Source organism: Erpetoichthys calabaricus, chromosome 6 (genome assembly GCF_900747795.2).
Source record: "Erpetoichthys calabaricus chromosome 6, fErpCal1.3, whole genome shotgun sequence".
Classification (NCBI taxonomy): Eukaryota; Metazoa; Chordata; class Cladistia; order Polypteriformes; family Polypteridae; genus Erpetoichthys; species Erpetoichthys calabaricus.
The window spans coordinates 30,983,545-31,001,119 of NC_041399.2; the positions used below are offsets into that span (position 1 = coordinate 30,983,545).

Here is a 17,575-nt window from a genome sequence, read left to right on the forward strand (position 1 = left end):
TTTCTTTCTTCATCTTCTAAAGCTCTTCGAGCTACATCACTTGTATGAAAACATGCCATAGAAATAAATGTTGTTGCTGTTGTTGCGTAATACAGTAGATGCATGTTTGCGTACCTAAAGTGTTATCAATACTGCAAATTATTATCTTTCAACCTTTTGGTTTAATCCCTGACTTTATGCAAAGGAGAAAAACACTGAAGCTTCCAATGCAAGAAATTCTTCAGTTTTTATGATCATAGAGGTAAGAGCCACCTTTGATAAAACTGATCACACCATTTTACCTCATAGTTGTGAGAATAATGATGGATTGACAGATTTTGCTTTTACAAGGTTTGGATCCTGAGATAATTAAATTGCGTTCAGAGTTTAAAAAGTCTAACAGCTCTAAATGGCTCTTCTTTTTTTTGCCTTATTTTAAAAGCTAGAATAAGTGGGTTTATAAAATAAATGAATGAAAATATTTTCATTTTTAAAATTGTCATAGGTAAAGTTACAAATACTGTCATTTAAAATTAGGATTTATTTCAAATTTAAGTGCATTATTACATATGCAAAGTCTGGTAAAACATCTTATTTACAGGTCTAATGAACATGCCATTCATTGCTGCTCCCTGGTGCAGTGATCAGCAGGAATTATTAGTCCACTATGGAGCTTATCTTCAAATCCCTTTAGATAAGAAAAACTCCAGAGGTTTTGTCAAAAGTGAGTACATTTAAAATCTCACTCATTTGATTGTTTTCATTTTTTTCATCTGCAGTCATTTATTTGTTTGGAAAAGCATATGGATTTGTCAAAAATGAATTACGGAAAAGCACACGCAAAATCCGATAGAAAAACAGTGGTCAAAGCCAGGGATTTCTACACATTTAAACAAAGACGTTTATCCAACATCTGTATTGAGTTTTTTCAATTGATTATTATAGCATATTGCATTCCCTGTGGGGGGAAAAAACACAATAAAGTCAAAACTTTGGAAAAAACAAAAAACACAAACCATGGGACTTTATTAAAAAAAATAATTGCACAAAGCTTTTAAGCACATGAGGTAGTACATATCTAACAAAGGTCTAACAAAAAATCAAAAAAGAATTAAAACAACAACAACACTTCCCAAATCAACATTTCAGGGGACACCAATAATCAAAGAGTTTAGCAGACCCATAATAAACAGCAGCATACATTATATTATAAACAGGCTTTACAATACTAAGCATACATTTTAATTTTTATATATAAACAATTGTATTATATCTTGTGAACAATATTGTAATTCTATTTCTTTGATAGCGTTTCACCTAAATGTTTGAGCGCATATATTAAATCACAAGTACATCCTGGCCTGCAGGATCTTCTGCCAGCTTGCCAGACTACAAACAACAAAATGTGCTGAAATACATTGCCGTTATTAGCAGCATCCCATCATTCATTTATTTTACTCACACTAATTTGTCTTTAGGAAAACTTTTTTTTTTAATTTGAAATAAACATATTTCTGCTGTCATAAACACAAGTTGCAAATATAGGCAAATTGAAATAATGAATATGATACACAAAAACATTTAAGAAAAATGTGGGGTAAAATAGAGAGCTCATGCTTTTTTTTATTTATTAGCTTATTGTAGTTTCCCTTAGTAATCGATGAGTTCCAAGGGCTGAGTTAACATAAATCTGCATTTAAAAACAATGAGCCATCAAAAAGACACAAAATGGAATGGTAATACCTATAAAATGCAAGTTCTCTGTTAAAGATATAGTCTGCAGTCAATGCCCAAATACTCAACAAAAGGAACACAATGGAAGTTGTTTCTGTTTTCAACACTTTGAGGTGAAAAATCAAAGAAGATGCTGCAATCTCTGATTGCTTCATTCCAAACGCTGCACACAGTATAACTTTCTTCATTGCACACATTCATATGACTGCAAATATTCTGAATGCTTTTCCTCCTGGTGGATTCTGTAAACTGAAATGTAATAAAAAAAACTTTTAGCATAAAGATGAGACGCTAAACGTACACATACACTCACTGAGCTAATTATTAGGAACACCTGTACTGCTTGTCCATGCAATTATCTAATCAGCCAATCATGTGACAGCAGCACAATGCATCAAATCATACCGATGCAGATCAGGAACTTCAATTATGGTCACATCAAACACCAGAACAGTGATTTCAACAGTGACATGATTGTTGATGGCAAATGGGCCGGTTTGAGTATTTCTGCAACTACTGATCCCCTGGGATTTTCACGCACAACAGTCTCTAGAGTTTACTCAATAATAGTGCGAAAAACAAAACATCCTGCAAGCATCTGTCCTGCAGACGGAAACACCATGTTGATGAGAGAGGCCAGAAATGCCAAAAAGGCTACAGTAACTCAGCTAACCACTTTATACAACTGGTGAGCAGAAAAGCACCTCAGAATGCACAAGATGTCGAATCTGGAAGCGGATGGGCTACAATAATCAATGAATTTCTTTTTTAGTCACATGGCTCAGTAATTAACTTAATTCGAGAACAGAAAAAAAGAGATGTAAAATCCATAGGTAATGTCTATGCTCAACATCCTTATGAAAAAAAGGTGCAAAGTCACTGATCTTGCCCTTCATTTTCCGAATACTTTCTCTGATGTGTGATGATCCAGACTGTGCTGGTAGGAAGGAAGAATATCCTAGTCTGGAAACACTACGAGAACTTTTTCAACCAAAAATTTCATTTCATGTTGCTATTGGTTAACATATGGAACAAAACATTTTAATGTATACTTCTGAAAGCATTCTTCTCTCAAATGAAATGTGACTGCTGGTGTGGTGCTGCCATAGTGGTTGATCTGGCCTCACTCCCTCACAGCTCAGACACCTTGGTTCAGATTCTGGGAATCCTTCCCAACTTTTCCTGGTATCCATGTGGATTTTTTTCTGGGAAAACTTAATTTCGACATTACAAGAACATGTATGTTAAGTCTGATTGACAACTGTAATTGTCCTATACAAGCCTGCAAGTGAAGGGAGTGCTCTATGGATTGGTGTCTTATCCTAGGTTGGGCTCCTGCCTTATCCACAGTGGTACCTGAATAGGTTTTGCCTTTCAGTTATTCTTATAAAATACATAGGTTTATGAAATGGATGTGTGGATGTTTATTCATTTTCCTTCAGAGATGGTAACTCCTCTTGGACTGCTACTAACATTACTACCCATGCTGGATTCAGTGCCTTTCAAATGTATTGCCAGCATCTAGTATTGGATGAACAACAGGTTAATAATTGTTAATTGTGTTCTTGCTTAAAAAAGCAGAGGCCTAATATCTGTAGATTTCCTTATGTTACTTTATCAAAATACATATAGTGGTGTCAATTTTTATAACCTGTATAATTAAACAAGTCATACAAACACAATAATTCATAACCCAGCAGAATGAAGATGTTCAATTTCAAGATCAAACTGAATGCCATGTGTACATAGCAGAGTGAAATTCTTACATGTTTGTCTCCCACAAACTACTGAATACAAGATAAACAGTAAAACCAAGAAAGACTCATTCTGGGAAACAATTATGATGTGGGAGGCGCCAAATTCACTATTTTTACACTAAACAAAAATCTAAATGTATTTATTTACTAAAATTATTTCATACGGTGCTTAAGAATTACTTATATTCCAAAGTGGAGTGCAACCCAAAAGGATTTTAATTGTCTTTATCTGAATTTGCAGATACAACTTCACAGGGCCCTGCTTCTTTCGTTATTACGTTTACATCACAATGTAAGTCCTAACTAGTGAAGTGTGATTCGATCCCCTAAAAGATCTATTCATCCATTATTGAATCCACTTAATTCTATTCAGAAGATCGGGTGTTACAGCCCACATCCCATGTATACCACTAATTTCAGATTTTAGTGATCTCTGTGCTCTACAAAATGAGCTTTCCATGTGACTTATCATTTTATATGCTTACAGGTAACAGGCAGTTACATCACTAGACCTTCTGTATCATTGAAACGAGAATTGAAAAGAAATTTAGGTAAGACTGTAAATATAAAGGAATGTCTTAGCTCTGAAATGAAGACCTGCACCAGTAAAATGTAGGAATTCTTGTTAGCTTGGCTACTGTGGTGCCCAGATGGGGTTGGTACCCAGCCGGGACGCCCGAGAAGACCGGAGAAGGGCTTGTGCCTCCTCCAGACCTCAAGGGGGCGACCGCCCTGGGGGCCACGGGTACAGAGCTGGGAAGCTCGACCCTGTAGGGGCCCGTGGTCACCGCCAGGGGGACCCCAATACCTGGAGGACCCTGGACCTCAGCACTTCCGCCACACCAGGAAGTGCTGGGTGGAAGAGGAACAGGGACACCCAGAGTGCTTCCGGGGATACAGCCGGCACTTCCGCCACACAGGGGCGTGTCGGTGGGAGATTGCTGGGAACACACCTGGAGCACATCTGGGTGCTTATTTAAAGGGGTAACCTCCCTTCAGAGAGGGACTAGAGTCGGGAGAGCAGGAGGACAAGGTCTGTGGAGGAGAGAAGGAGGCAGTGTTAATTGGCCTGGACTGTGGGGTATTGAGGTCTGTGAGTAATAAGTGTAATATGGAAGCCCTGAATAAACGTGTGTGAGGTAATACAAACGTGTCTGCCTGCCTGTGTCCGGGTCATATTCCACACTACCTTTCCGAGAAGATTCCATTTTGATAGGAAGCGATGTATTGTTTTCTTTTGTCTACTGGCATCACATCCACATAGCCTCCTAAATGGTTCTGAATGATCCCAGAATGCACAGCAGTCCTGCATATACTTGATTGCTGAAATAAAGAAAAAAAGGACAATTTCATTTAGAAATCACATATTGCTGTATCTATTACATTTAAGCTTTATATAGCGCACTTATAAGCTTAATGCCCTTTATGTACAAGTGGTATAAATCAACAAGCTTACTTTATCCCATTCAGGCACACAAAAGTGCGGAACCAATTCAAGCTGAACTGAACGCATAGTGGGAACCACACTAAATGGGGTGCCAGTCTACTGCAGTGTAACAGTTAGAAAAATTCAAATGTACTGAAACTCAGAAACTAAAAATCACAATAAGAGAGAAGTTTAATACTATTTTCAAACCTATATTGTATCTTCAACTTACTTATGAATCAAACTCCTAAAATTAGATTAAACCATGTCAGTCAAGAGAAACCCACCAGTGCAATTATTAATATCAATATTTTAAACCCATCTACTAATATCAAAATCGCACCTCAACAAAATATACTGGATGAAAAATTCATCATATAACTTCATCATAGTTTCTGATGAAGATATATGATGAATTTTGCACCCGGTGTAGTTTGTTGAGGTACGATTCTGATATCACTAGACGGGTTTGAAATATTTTTATATTTTATATATATATTTACTGTCACTTTCCTGCTCCACTGACTGACTGAGGAGATCGTTCCTCCCCCACACTATGCGACTCTTCAATTCCACCCGGGGGGTTAAACGTTAACATTATTCAAAGTTATTGACTGTCTGTATACCTGCATTGTTATCACTCTTTAATTTAATATTTTTTTCATCAGTATGCTGCTGCTGGAGTATGTGAATTTCCCCTTGGGATTAATACATTATCTATCTATCTATCTATCTATTTATCTATCTATTGATATTAATAATTGTACAGGTAGGATTCTCCTAAATGACATAGCTTAATCTAATTTTAGGAGTTTGATTCACAGCCTACTGCAGTGTCCTTTCACTTGCATTCTCACACTTTTATCTTCTTGGGACATATTAGAAATGATAATTAACCAAACTTGAATGTCTGTTATTTGATAGAAAAAAAAAAAACTGGTGCTAAGAGAAAATCCCACATAGATGTGAAAAGAACATGCAACCTCAACACCAACCATTCATGATGTCACATTAACACTAGTATTCAGATCCTTTGCTCTGACACTTGAATTGGGGTACAGGTATATCCAATTTGTTTGATTATCTTTGAGTGGTTTCTACTAGGCGGTACAGTGGTAGTGTTGGTGTCTCATAGTAAGGAGACTCGGTTTTGTCTGTGGGGTCTCCCCTGTCTCCCTTTCAATCAGGACAATGACCCTAAGCACAAATCAAATACAACATAGGAGCGGTTTGTCTGTATGAGTTTCCTCTGGGGGCTACAGTTTCCTCCCAGTGTCCAAACACGTGCATGTTAGGTGAAGTGGCTCTAGTGTGTGGTTGTGTTTGCCCTGCGATGGACTGGCTCCATGTCCAGGGTTTGTTCTTGCTTTGTACCCTGTGCTAGCTGGTATGGGCTCAGCACCAACAATTCTGGTCAGGATTAAGTGGGTTAGAAAAATGACATGACATGTTTCTGCAACTTATTTGGAGTCCACCTGTAGTCAGTTCAACTACCTGGACATGATTAGGAAAGGGACACACCTGTCTATAGAAGGCCCCACAGTTAACACTGTGTATCACAGCAAAAACCAAGCCATGAAGTGAAGGAATTGCCTGCAGAAATTACACACAGGATTTTATTGCGGCACAAATGTGAGTAAGGCTACAAAATATCTTGCAGCATTTCAGTTTCCCAAGAGAACAGTGGCCTTCATAATTCTTAAATGGAACAACCACAACTCTTTCTAGAGCCCTCAACCCAGTCAAACTGAATAATCGTGGGCCTTGGTAAGAGAGATAAACAAGAACTCAATGGTTACTCTGACTGAGCTCCACAAAACCTGTTTGGAGATGGCAGAAAATCCAGAAAGACAATCATCACTCCAATACTACACCAATGTAGGCTTTATAATGGAGTGACCAGACAGAAGCTGCTCCACTGTAAAAGACACATGGAAGCCCATTGGGAGTTTGTAGAAAAGCACCTAAAGGACTCTCAGACTGTGAGAAACAAGATTCTCTGGTCTAATGAAACCCAAATTAACGTCATGTCTTGAGGAAACCACGCACCACTCATTGTCTGTGCAATACCATTCCAACAGTGAGGCATGGTGGTGTTGGTATCATGTTGTGGGGAAGCAGGGACTGGGAGACAATATAGGGTTGAGAGAAAGCAGAATGGAGCAAAGGATGGAGATGCCCTTAATGAAAACCTGCTCCAGAGTGCTCCAGAACTTAACTTCACCTTCCAACAGGACAATGACCCTAAGCTCAAATCAAATACAACACAGGAGTAGCTTTGGGGACAACTCTGGGAATGTCCTTGAGTTTCCCTGCCAAATCCCATACTTGAATCTAATCTAACACATCTGAAGAGACCTGAAAATAGCTGTCCATCGGTGGTCTCCATCCAACCTGGGAAAGCTTGAGAGGATCTGCGGGGAATAAATGGTAGAAAATCCCCGAATCCAGGTGTGCAAAGCTTCTCCCATCATACCCTAGAAGACTCCAGGATGGAGTCGCAGCCAAAGTGGATTCAATGAAGAACCAAGTAAAGGGTCTAAATCATTGTGTCAATGTCATATTTGTTTTTTTCCCCATTTTAACAAATTTGCATACAAATCAGAAAATCCTGCTTTTGCTTTGTCATTCTGGGATATTGAATGTTGTTTGATGAGGTGAAAAAATGAATTTTAATGATTTTAGCACAAGACTGCAGCATAGCAAAATGTGTAAAAAGTAAAGGGGTCTGATTACTGGCAACAATGTCAATGTCAACTTTATATAGCACATTTAAAACAGCATCAGAATGCTGTGGCCAAAGTGCTTTACAATGTCTCACTAAATGTCAATGAATAGATGTCACTTATCATGGAAACTGATGGAAATGTTTGCATTAGTGTATGAACACATATTTTCATGAATATTAAGTGTAAAATTATCTATTGTATATGAGGATGAAATATTATTGATAAGAAATGAAGCTGTAAACAGTAAAATAAACACAATTAACAAAGACAAATTGGACAAACGGTGTACTTGTGAGACATTACATGCAGCGTACCCCCTTGATTTAGCACAGCTTTAGTTAGCTTTTTATAAAGTTCTGTAAGAGCAATTTGAAGTTGTGTTTAGGTGAAGAAAATCCTGATAAGTCTGCTCATCACTCCTCATCTTCTTCCAATTGCAACACAGTCTTCTTCAAAGCTTCCAGCCACAACAAGCAAAATTCTGTTTTCTTTGTAATTCTTATCTCTTATTAATTTACTACCACTTATCTATTTTTGAAATGTATTATTTTACTGACACAGTTTACTGTACTAACTTGTATTTTTAGGTTAAGAAAATGTTTTTTGGGGAAAATGAACAATGCTTCAATGCTTGGTGCTTACTTAAGATTTGCATCTATCACTTACAGATGTTATTGCCCAGTGTGGAGTTCGGACCCGGACACAAACAGACATGGACACCAAATGTCCCAAACTCACGCTTGAATTTCTTTTCGTCTCGCACACACAATGCAGTGTATAATTCACCTTTAATTCACAGTCCTTTTCCACTATTTTCTTCTCTGTCTCTTCTGCTGCTTCCACTCCTCCCATCGCAAGCTCCGTCGTCTGCCTCCCAACTCCGGCTCTCCAAATGGAGTGAAGTGGCCTCTTTTATACTTCACCCGGATGTGCTCCAGGTGCTTCCTGGTGATCTTCTGGCAGCACTTCCTGGGCTCCATAATTGTCCGAGCGCCCCCCTGATGGTGGCCACAGGCCCCAACAGGGATGAGCTTCCAAGCTCTGATCCAGTGACCCCCATATAGACCAGGGCAGCTGCTCTCTCATGATCCAGGGGAGGTATTGTCCCTCTCCTGGTCCTTCCAGGCATCCCCAGCCGTCCGCCACACCAGCTATAATAGCATTTTACTTTACATCTCATTTTTTGGGTTTATGATGCCGTTGAATAGAGCAAGCTCCCTAAAAATGTACATTTCTTTTTAATTTTGTTTAAATTCTCATCTCATATACATTTCCTTTAACATGCACAACAGCACACATCTCCTAGTTGTCAAACTGCAGAGTTTCAAAGAAACTACCTGAGTTGTACGAATGCCAGCCTTGGTTGGGTTAAAACCTCAAAAAGATATCTGCCGCAGCCCAAGACCAAAGTAGAAGAAGTCTTTGTGGGTGTGCGCTGTCTGATAGGTGGAGATTGTTGCTGTTCTTGGAACTGCTTCAAAAGTGTTGTTGTCATTAAACTTCATCTGATAAGATTTAAAGTCAGGCTCTGACATCAATAGGGAGGAAATTTACAAAAGGTTAAGCAAAGAGCTGGCCTTGGCCATTCACAAAAAAAAATTCCTTCTTGCTGTGAGGAAAACAAACTGACATCATTTAAATTCCTGAGGCAAACAGATTTTTTTGAATGGTCACTAAAGGATGTGAAATTGTGTGTCTGTGAAAATAATTTTGGCTTTATGATGTCAGATGCTGACGGTGAATGGTAATCCTGGAATGACAGGAGGAGGTTGGGAGCAAGCACTGATACACCCCTCCATGATCCCAAATTAGGATCCGAGTGCAACCGTGCAACAGGTGACACCTCAGCACCACACTGAACACTGTGAGGTTTTTTTTTTTTTATGGTGGCTGGAGTACCAATCCTACCACCAACCCCCAAGTTTTCCCTGTAAATTGGTGCAGCTTAATGCCATACCTGGGACAGTGCAATTGCAGGTTAAGGGCCTTGCTCAAGGGCCCAATGGAGTGGAATCACTTCTGGCGTTTATGGGATTTAAACTGACAACCTTCTGATTGCTGGTGCAGACCCCTAGCCTCAGGGCCAGCACTCCACCAAATGGAATGACAACTGTGATGTTATTTGGGAAGAAAAGAAGTCCATAGCTATCAGATTGACTTTGCTTCTGAACTGCAACATTTCAGTCTTACTCTTCTATTTCACTTCTCTGTCCATAGACCAGTTGAATATCTTACCATATTTAAACAATGGGAGTGTGATGCTACCCCTCCTTCCCCCCAATCACTTCTGCTAGGAAGTTCACTTACCACTTTCATCTTTTTTATGTAATGCATATCAGCCAAAGATTAATCCTTCGATTCTCATTTTGGTGAGGGTGGATGAGATTGTGTCCCTCACTAATTTCAAATTTGACCTTCTTTTTACATCCCTTTTCTCCGAGCCAAACCCCCTTGGTTATAATATAATATCCAAACTATTACTTCTTTGCTCTTTTACCTTCTGCTGCTAACAAATTAGGACCTCTCATTTCCTATGCACTCCCCACAGACCTACAATGAAATAAGCAACTTTCAAGAATATACACAATTTTTCCTCGTCTTTAATAAGTCTAATGGCCACTTTTTACGTTCGCTAACCTAATAACAAATTGCTCCTTCAATACCACATTCAAAGTTACTTAAAATGTTTAATGTTGCTTATTCTTCAGAATTACAGACACATACATGCAGATTTTCATTCAGTACTTCCTTTCTTGTTTGCAATAGAATTGTCGGCCCGTATGTTGCCACCACAGATTAAAGAGAACCCAGTTATGGAGAATATCAGACTTAACATAATTGTCCACTGAATAAATTATAATAGATTAGTTTTTAAATACATAAAAAGAGCTACATTTAGTTTTTTTGCCATGTAGGATAATGAATGCTTTTTCAATTTGAACAGAATTTTCGAAGTACTTACATCAGAATAAATTCGGGTTCCAATCACACGTGCAATATGAGGATTTTCTTGCATACAGTTCCGGGGGCAATATATTCTTTAAAAAAAAAAAAAAATAGCAAGGTAAAAATATTTATTTTGCAAAAATTTTGAAATCTTTCTTTTATTAATCTTCATAACTTTTAAAACATGCATTAATTAGTGGATGAATTTATAAAGAAATCTAAGTTCATTTCTCTGGCCCCTTGCTGGTTTAACTACCATTTTTCAGGTTCACCCAGGTTGGCCAGTTTCCCCCTTCAAAGAGTGGGTGGTGGAGCTCATCCTGATGCCAACCTCTTTTATTCATCTTGTATGACATGCCAGAGGGGTGGTGACCTTAAGCCCATCTCACATTACACAACTTTTCCAATGATTTCCAGTCATAGATTTCAGGTACAGAATCTTAGTGAATCTACGGCAGTCATGTCCTGCTCCGGTGACCATCAGCGTGGCATGGTGTGACATACCTAGCGGCAGGTTTAAGTCATAGGGGTGGGCTTTGTGTGCATGACAGCTAACAACCAATGAGTGCCCACCCAAAAGTACAAACCGTTTAATGCAGCAACAAAGAATTAGGAATATGGGCGCTTTGGACATTACAAAGAGAAGAGGGACACTTTTTTTTATAATGTCGTGTGTTTTATATACCACAAAAAAATGGAAAAATAAAATAAAATTATAATTTTTTTTTTTTTTTAAGTAAAACGATTTTATTTGCTTTAGTTATAAATACACTAAAAAGCAAAAAATAGTTTTTTTCTTCTTTAAGCACATTTTTCGTATTTATATGTGACTAAATAAAATCGTGGGGAGCACATAAATTAATTGATTCAAACAATCTTTGAAACTTGTTTAGCACGGTGGGGAATTACAATGTTGTTGTTTTTTATATTTTATGATGAAAGTAGATAATCTATTAATTGATTAAATGAATTAATTTACAGTATGTGCGCCCTCTTCCTTATCTGTGGTCACAAACCCTTATACTGCAAGTATAAGCAGCCAAAATGAGGTTCTTGCATGGAAAAATTTGGCTCACTGTAAGTAAGGTGAGGAACAGTTTGGCAATATCTTAGGTGGGGGGGGGGGGGGGGGTGGTTTGCTTCAGAATAAAGCTGCTGTTTCTCTTATCAAGAGGAGCCAGCTGATTTGGTTTTGGCACCTAGTCACTCACCACACACGTCCTATCAGCACAACCTCTTTCCTCTCTTAGGATGTTTATGGGTGCCTTCCATGAAAGCTGTACGACACAAAGCCCAATGACAGAAGACCAGGGGACAAATATGAGATATGTTGGAGGGGTTATACTGTATCTCAGTTCTTCCCTCTCCAAGAAGATCTGGAGGAAATTACTAGGAAGGGAGGTGAAGTGGTGAGGCGGCCTTCTGCTGTTATGCACCTAAAATCTGGAATAGCTTGCCAATAGAAATTCGCCAGGCTAACACAGTGGAGCACTTTAAAAAACTGCTGAAAACACATGACTTTAACATGGCTTTCTCATAGCTTCATCTTAGTTTAATCCTCATGCTCTGTATATTCAATTAATTATCATTATTATTTATGGTATTCATATTCAAAATCCATACTAACCCCTACTCTCTCTTCTGTTCTTTTTTCGGTTTTCTGGGGTGGCGACCCGCACCACCACCACCTGATCAAAGCACCGTGATGTCCCTACATTGATGGATCGAAGGCCAGAAGTCCACATGACCGTCATCATTAAGTTCTTCCATGAGAACCCTGAATACAATGAGGACTGATCATTTATGTTAGGTAGAATGCCTAGAGGGGGCTGGGTGGTCTCATGGCCTCAGAACCCCTACAGATTTTATTTTTTTCTCCAGCCGTCTGGAGTTTTTTTGTTTTTTCTGTCCTCCCTGGCCATCGGACCGTACTCTTATTCTATGTTAAGTAGTGTTCCCTTATTTTAATTCTTACTTATTTTGCCTTTTTCCTCTTTCTTCATCATATAAAGCACTTTGAGCTGCATTATTTGTATGAAAATGTGCTATAGAAATAAATGTTGTTGTTGTTGTTGTCTGGGCAGCCCAGCTCAATGTGTTGCTACCATGACCCTCACCAGAAAAAAAGAAAATGTCTTTATAGCAAGTTTGTTTTTTCTTGGATCAAATTAGGAGATCTTGCTTTCAGGAAAGATAAAATCATTGCCGATTTGGTAGCTTTCAACAACAAATAATGCATTACATTATATATTTAACTTAAAATCAAAGAAAAGAACAAAAATCCAAAAAGAGACGTCCAAACCTTGACAAAAACTGAGCTGAATTGAAGTCAAATAGCGCTGCTAAAGTATCTCATTTGTTACTAACTGACAAAATACCTTTTATTTGATATATCATTTCAAAATGATGTGTGGCACGGTGACAGAGTGGTCGCACTGCTGCCTTGCAGTAAGGTAGCCAGGGTTCACGTGTCTGGTCTTCCATGTGTGGAGTTTGCATGTTCTCCCCATGTTTGTGTGCGTTTCCTTCGGGCACTTCAGTTTCCTCCCACAGTTCAAAGACATGCAGATTAGGTAGATTGACGGCACTAAATTGGCTCTAGTGTGTGTTTTATGTGTGTGAGTTCACCCTGTGATGAACTGGTGCCTTCTCCATGGTTTGTTCCTGCCTTGTGTCCTATTCTTGCTGGGAGAGGTTCCAGTATCCTCACAGTCCTGTTCATGACTAAGCCAGTTAGACACAGACTGACTTATTTCAAAATGATGTACTCTCAGTAAAATGATTAGGTCTCTTGATGTGAAGACTTGTTTGTAACATTGTAAGAAGTGACCTTGCTAGATCCCTAGCCTAAATGATCGATCTTCCTGTACCCGTATACAAAGTGGAATTATACTGGGATGAGAACATGGAGAACCCCAAGTCCTTAATTATCACCTACTTGGAGAAAATGTATGTTTTTAATGTTTTAATGTAATTTAACATTACACAGTTTGCTAAAACTTTGAAGGAGGGTCAGCTTCCTTGTTCTCATATTCACTCCACCCCATTTTGGGTAAGCAGTCAGAGAAATGTCTAGTAATAATGATTGTTATGTTACAAATAAGTGCTCATGTTAAGGTATTATCTTGAATGCTGAAATGTTATACAAATTTTGTACAAAAAAATTTAATTTGTCTATGACACTACAGGACACAATTGTTTTTGAATATTATCCTTGCCAGCTGTTTACCAGCAACAAAAAACTAAACTTCACCATTTAAGTGTTATTACCTTGGACAGTGTGTCACTGGCTTCTGGAAGGGGCAGAATTGGGCGACAGTCGTCTGACAGGTGACAGCTTTTACTAAAAAAAAAAAAAAAATTGACTATGTTGATAATAACTCAGAAATAACCAGACAGAAAAGGGCAAGACTCCATTTTTAAAAGTTGACGTTTATCACAGTAGGACAGTGTACCAAACTGAAACATACATTTCAATCAAACAGTAGCATATCAAAAACTCTGAAAAATGTGCAAATATACATAAAATGGACAGAAGTTACACATATAAAGCAAATTTTAAAGGGAAACATCCAAATGAAAAGAACAAATCAACATGGTGAAGTTAATACTAACCTGTTACTTTTGAGACTGTAAATGAATTAGCAGACTGGTATTTCCTGTTAAACAATGAAAAAGATTATTACTTACACATGTATCATTAATTCTGAGTTATGTACCCATCCATCAGTTCTTAAATTTTTAGAGAGCCAGCTTACTCAGAACCACCTCAATGGAATACCAGTTAGTGTCATAAAAGACCACTGGCTAAGTGAATGAAAATTATTACAACTAACCTGACAGAAATGATTTAATGAAAAGCATTGAGTGTATTAGGAAGGTATACTCACTTATGTTAATAAAACTCCAACCACTTGTAATGGAAAAAAAAAGTTACATTTGATCCTGTGTCACTTCGGAGAGTACTTGAGTACCGCTGGTTTGACTTTGTGTCGAATGAGCAGTTGCTCATGAAGTCCCAAACGAGGCACATAACCTGCATTGTGAGGGAGCATCAGTTACGGCACTACGGCCATGTGGCGCGTTTCCCCAGAGGGTGATCTTCATTGTTGAGGACCTGAGTGGCTGGACCAGGCCAAGGGGACGCCCATGTAACACCTGGCTGTGGCAGATAGAGGGTCATTTCCAGAGGGTGGGACTGGACCACGTGTCTGCCTTGGGGGTTGCCAACCGAGATCCTGAGCGGTTTTGTCAGGAGGTGGGTGTGGCATACGATGTAGGCAGCTTGATGGTTGAGGTCTCCTACTGTTAAATTCTGGTCCGTACTTGTAAAATTTTTATTTTTGTACTGTATTGAGGATTTGTTCTGTTCTGTGTATTGTATTGTATTGTATTGACTCCCTTCTTTTTGACACCCACTGCACGCCCAACCAACCTGGAAAGGGGTCTCTTTTTGAACTGCCCCTCTCAAAGTTTCTTCCATTTTTTCCCTACAAGGTTTTTTTTGGGAGTTGTCTTCTTAGAGAGTCAAGTCTGGGGGGCTATCAAAAGGCAGGGCCTGTTAAAGCCCATTGCGGCACTTCTTGTGTGATTTTGGGCTATACAAAAATAAATTGTATTGTATTGTATGTACCAGTGCCCAACCTGACCTGACCTGCCCCCCGTCCATAAAAATTCAGTCTTCATTTTGCAAATAAAAACCTTTTCATTCATTTTTCCTTCCACTCCCCCAAAAATGTAGTGATAAATCCCTTTCAAATGGAAATTCACAGACGAAGACGTCCCTATATGGAAAGCAGAAAGCTGCGTTGCATTTTTTTTGAGCACCGGAGCCAGCAGTATTTTGTTTAATACTAAAAGACATTGGCTGCAGTCGATCTTAAACTGATATGTAAGTGGGTCCGACATTGCTAAGTTCGTCAGGGTGCTAATTGCTCTCACTGTGTACCGTAAGGTGAACGCAAGTCCGTTTCCTTGTGTTTAGAGTGAAAAATAGCCATGTTAGCAAATCTGTTAAAGTCTTTTAAAAGAAGATTGTTTTTCCCAATTTGTACATTACCATTATGAGTAGAAAATCAACAATAAAATCAAACAGACCCATGTAACTGATACTTGAACTGCTTGAATTTGCAGCATTAGTTGGGAAAGCATGCGACTTTGCAGGCTTGCCACTGGTGATATATTGCCAGCTTATACTTGGCTGACCCATCCCTGGCTGATGTAACTTGTCAGTGCTGTTACATAACCCTCCCGCTAAAGTAGCTGTCCCCAGCAACCACTTCCAACTCCTTGCAATGGCGCACAAACTCATCTCTCACTTACGTCATGCAGCTAGTGAAGAGGACACATCAGCAGGGATCGTGTTGTCAAATAACATGGCTGGGGTGTTGAGTGTTGTGCTGTCATGCGGTGCAGCAGAGGGTTTTAACGCGGTCAGTTGTAAGCAAGCAGACAAATCTCCTTGTGTGAAAATGCAGATGTACCACTCTCTTGGCTGTTTTCCATCATTGAACTGGAGCTGCAAACCACATTCCAGGTCTGGATATCAGCTTTGAGACATCCGCCACCACTTCATAACAGCTCTATGATCTACCTTGTCCTTTGTCTGCACATTTTTACCACTGGCCCTGCTTCTCACAGCTAACTTGGGGTCAGCGGCAACTTAATCTAATCAATTTCTCCCCAGCTCCATGAGCCAGATGCTTCTCTGGCATCCATGCACCCAGGCTAATGGCCCTTAGCAGATGGAGAAGCGGTGGTGGAGGTGCAGAGGTGGCAGTTTCTCAGCTGTCCTCCTCCCTGTACTACAGGTGCAAACAGCACTATAGATTACAGATTTGAGACTCGATACTTTCCAGCAATTCCTCAGAAGAGCAAAGCAGGTCTGTTTTAGGTCTCTGAGGCACTCGGAGCTCTGCTAAGTTGGACTGTGGGCCTTCTCTTTCTGCTTCTGACTCCAATGCAGCATCAATGCAGAGCTCCGCAATGGATGGATTATCTGTTCTTTACATGGCACTGTGAGGTGGCTTGCTATCCTTAAAAGGACTGCTAAACTTTTGACGCACTAGCTGGAAAGCGTGCAACTTTGCATCCTAGCCATTTATTCAGGTGCCCCTGCCACTGGTGATGTAATGCTAGGTCATACTTGAGTGACTCATCCCTGGCTGATATATCTTGTCAGCGCCATTACAATACTATCTATCCTAATATGAAATAATTTGGAATTTTTATGATATAACCTTTCATTAAACCTGGATGAAACAAAGAGCACTGAAGGAGGAATTGCCTCTTTCATCCAACCCACCCCACCCCACTCATTTCTGTCAAGCTTGGCAGTGAGGTGGCAGCAGTAATGACTGAACTACAGTGTTACCCACAATGTACATTAAATTAAAAGGGCATTGACAGTAAAGCTATTGGTGCATAACATGACTTCTAATCAGACGGGATGTCAAACTTAAACAATGCAGTTGCTACACCACATCACCTTGATGATGTCAAATTACACAACTAGCAGTTGCAGGGAATGACAAGTTACACGACTTCAGGGTGCACATGTCCAAAGAACTGGAAGCTTATCATAATCTAACAGCGCAGTTTTTTTCTTGGTATGACAAACATGAGACTTCCGAGAGAGGATTCTCTTTTCTGTTTAAGTGAACAAAACACCCATGTTCATTCTTTCCTTAGGGCCTCATTCTTTACTTTGAACCCACCACTACAACTTAAGGCAAGATTAAAACAGTTCAGATTTTTTGCGAGGGGATTCTCAGACCAGTGTAACTTTAACAGTGTAATTTAATAAGGATGTCAAACTATACAACTACTGATCAAGGGAGTGCACCATGACTGACCCCAACTCGCTAAGATTATGGTAACAAAGTCTTCAATTGAAAATCACCAGAAACATGTAATGTGACTGGAGCTTTAATGTCCAACTTTTGACCAAACATTGCAACAGGCTGGATATGGTATTCAAGCTACTAAATATTTTCTTTGAGTCA

The 17,575-nt window shown here is 39.2% G+C and overlaps 1 protein-coding gene across 1 annotated transcript in view; it reads right to left on the reverse strand.

Annotated features, from left to right (window-relative positions):
- Positions 1-1,427: 1,427 nt before the first annotated feature.
- LOC114653248 (cysteine-rich secretory protein LCCL domain-containing 1-like) overlaps positions 1,428-17,575 on the reverse strand; it is an 81,253-nt gene continuing 65,105 nt past the window's right edge. Inside the window, exons 11-15 of the mRNA XM_028803449.2 lie at positions 14,187-14,230; positions 13,842-13,914; positions 10,588-10,663; positions 4,660-4,793; positions 1,428-1,962 (exon numbers count right to left, since the gene is read on the reverse strand). Coding sequence (XP_028659282.1) covers positions 1,911-1,962; positions 4,660-4,793; positions 10,588-10,663; positions 13,842-13,914; positions 14,187-14,230 — 379 coding nt within the window. The 3' untranslated portion in view covers positions 1,428-1,910. The remainder of the gene's footprint in view (positions 1,963-4,659; positions 4,794-10,587; positions 10,664-13,841; positions 13,915-14,186; positions 14,231-17,575) is intronic.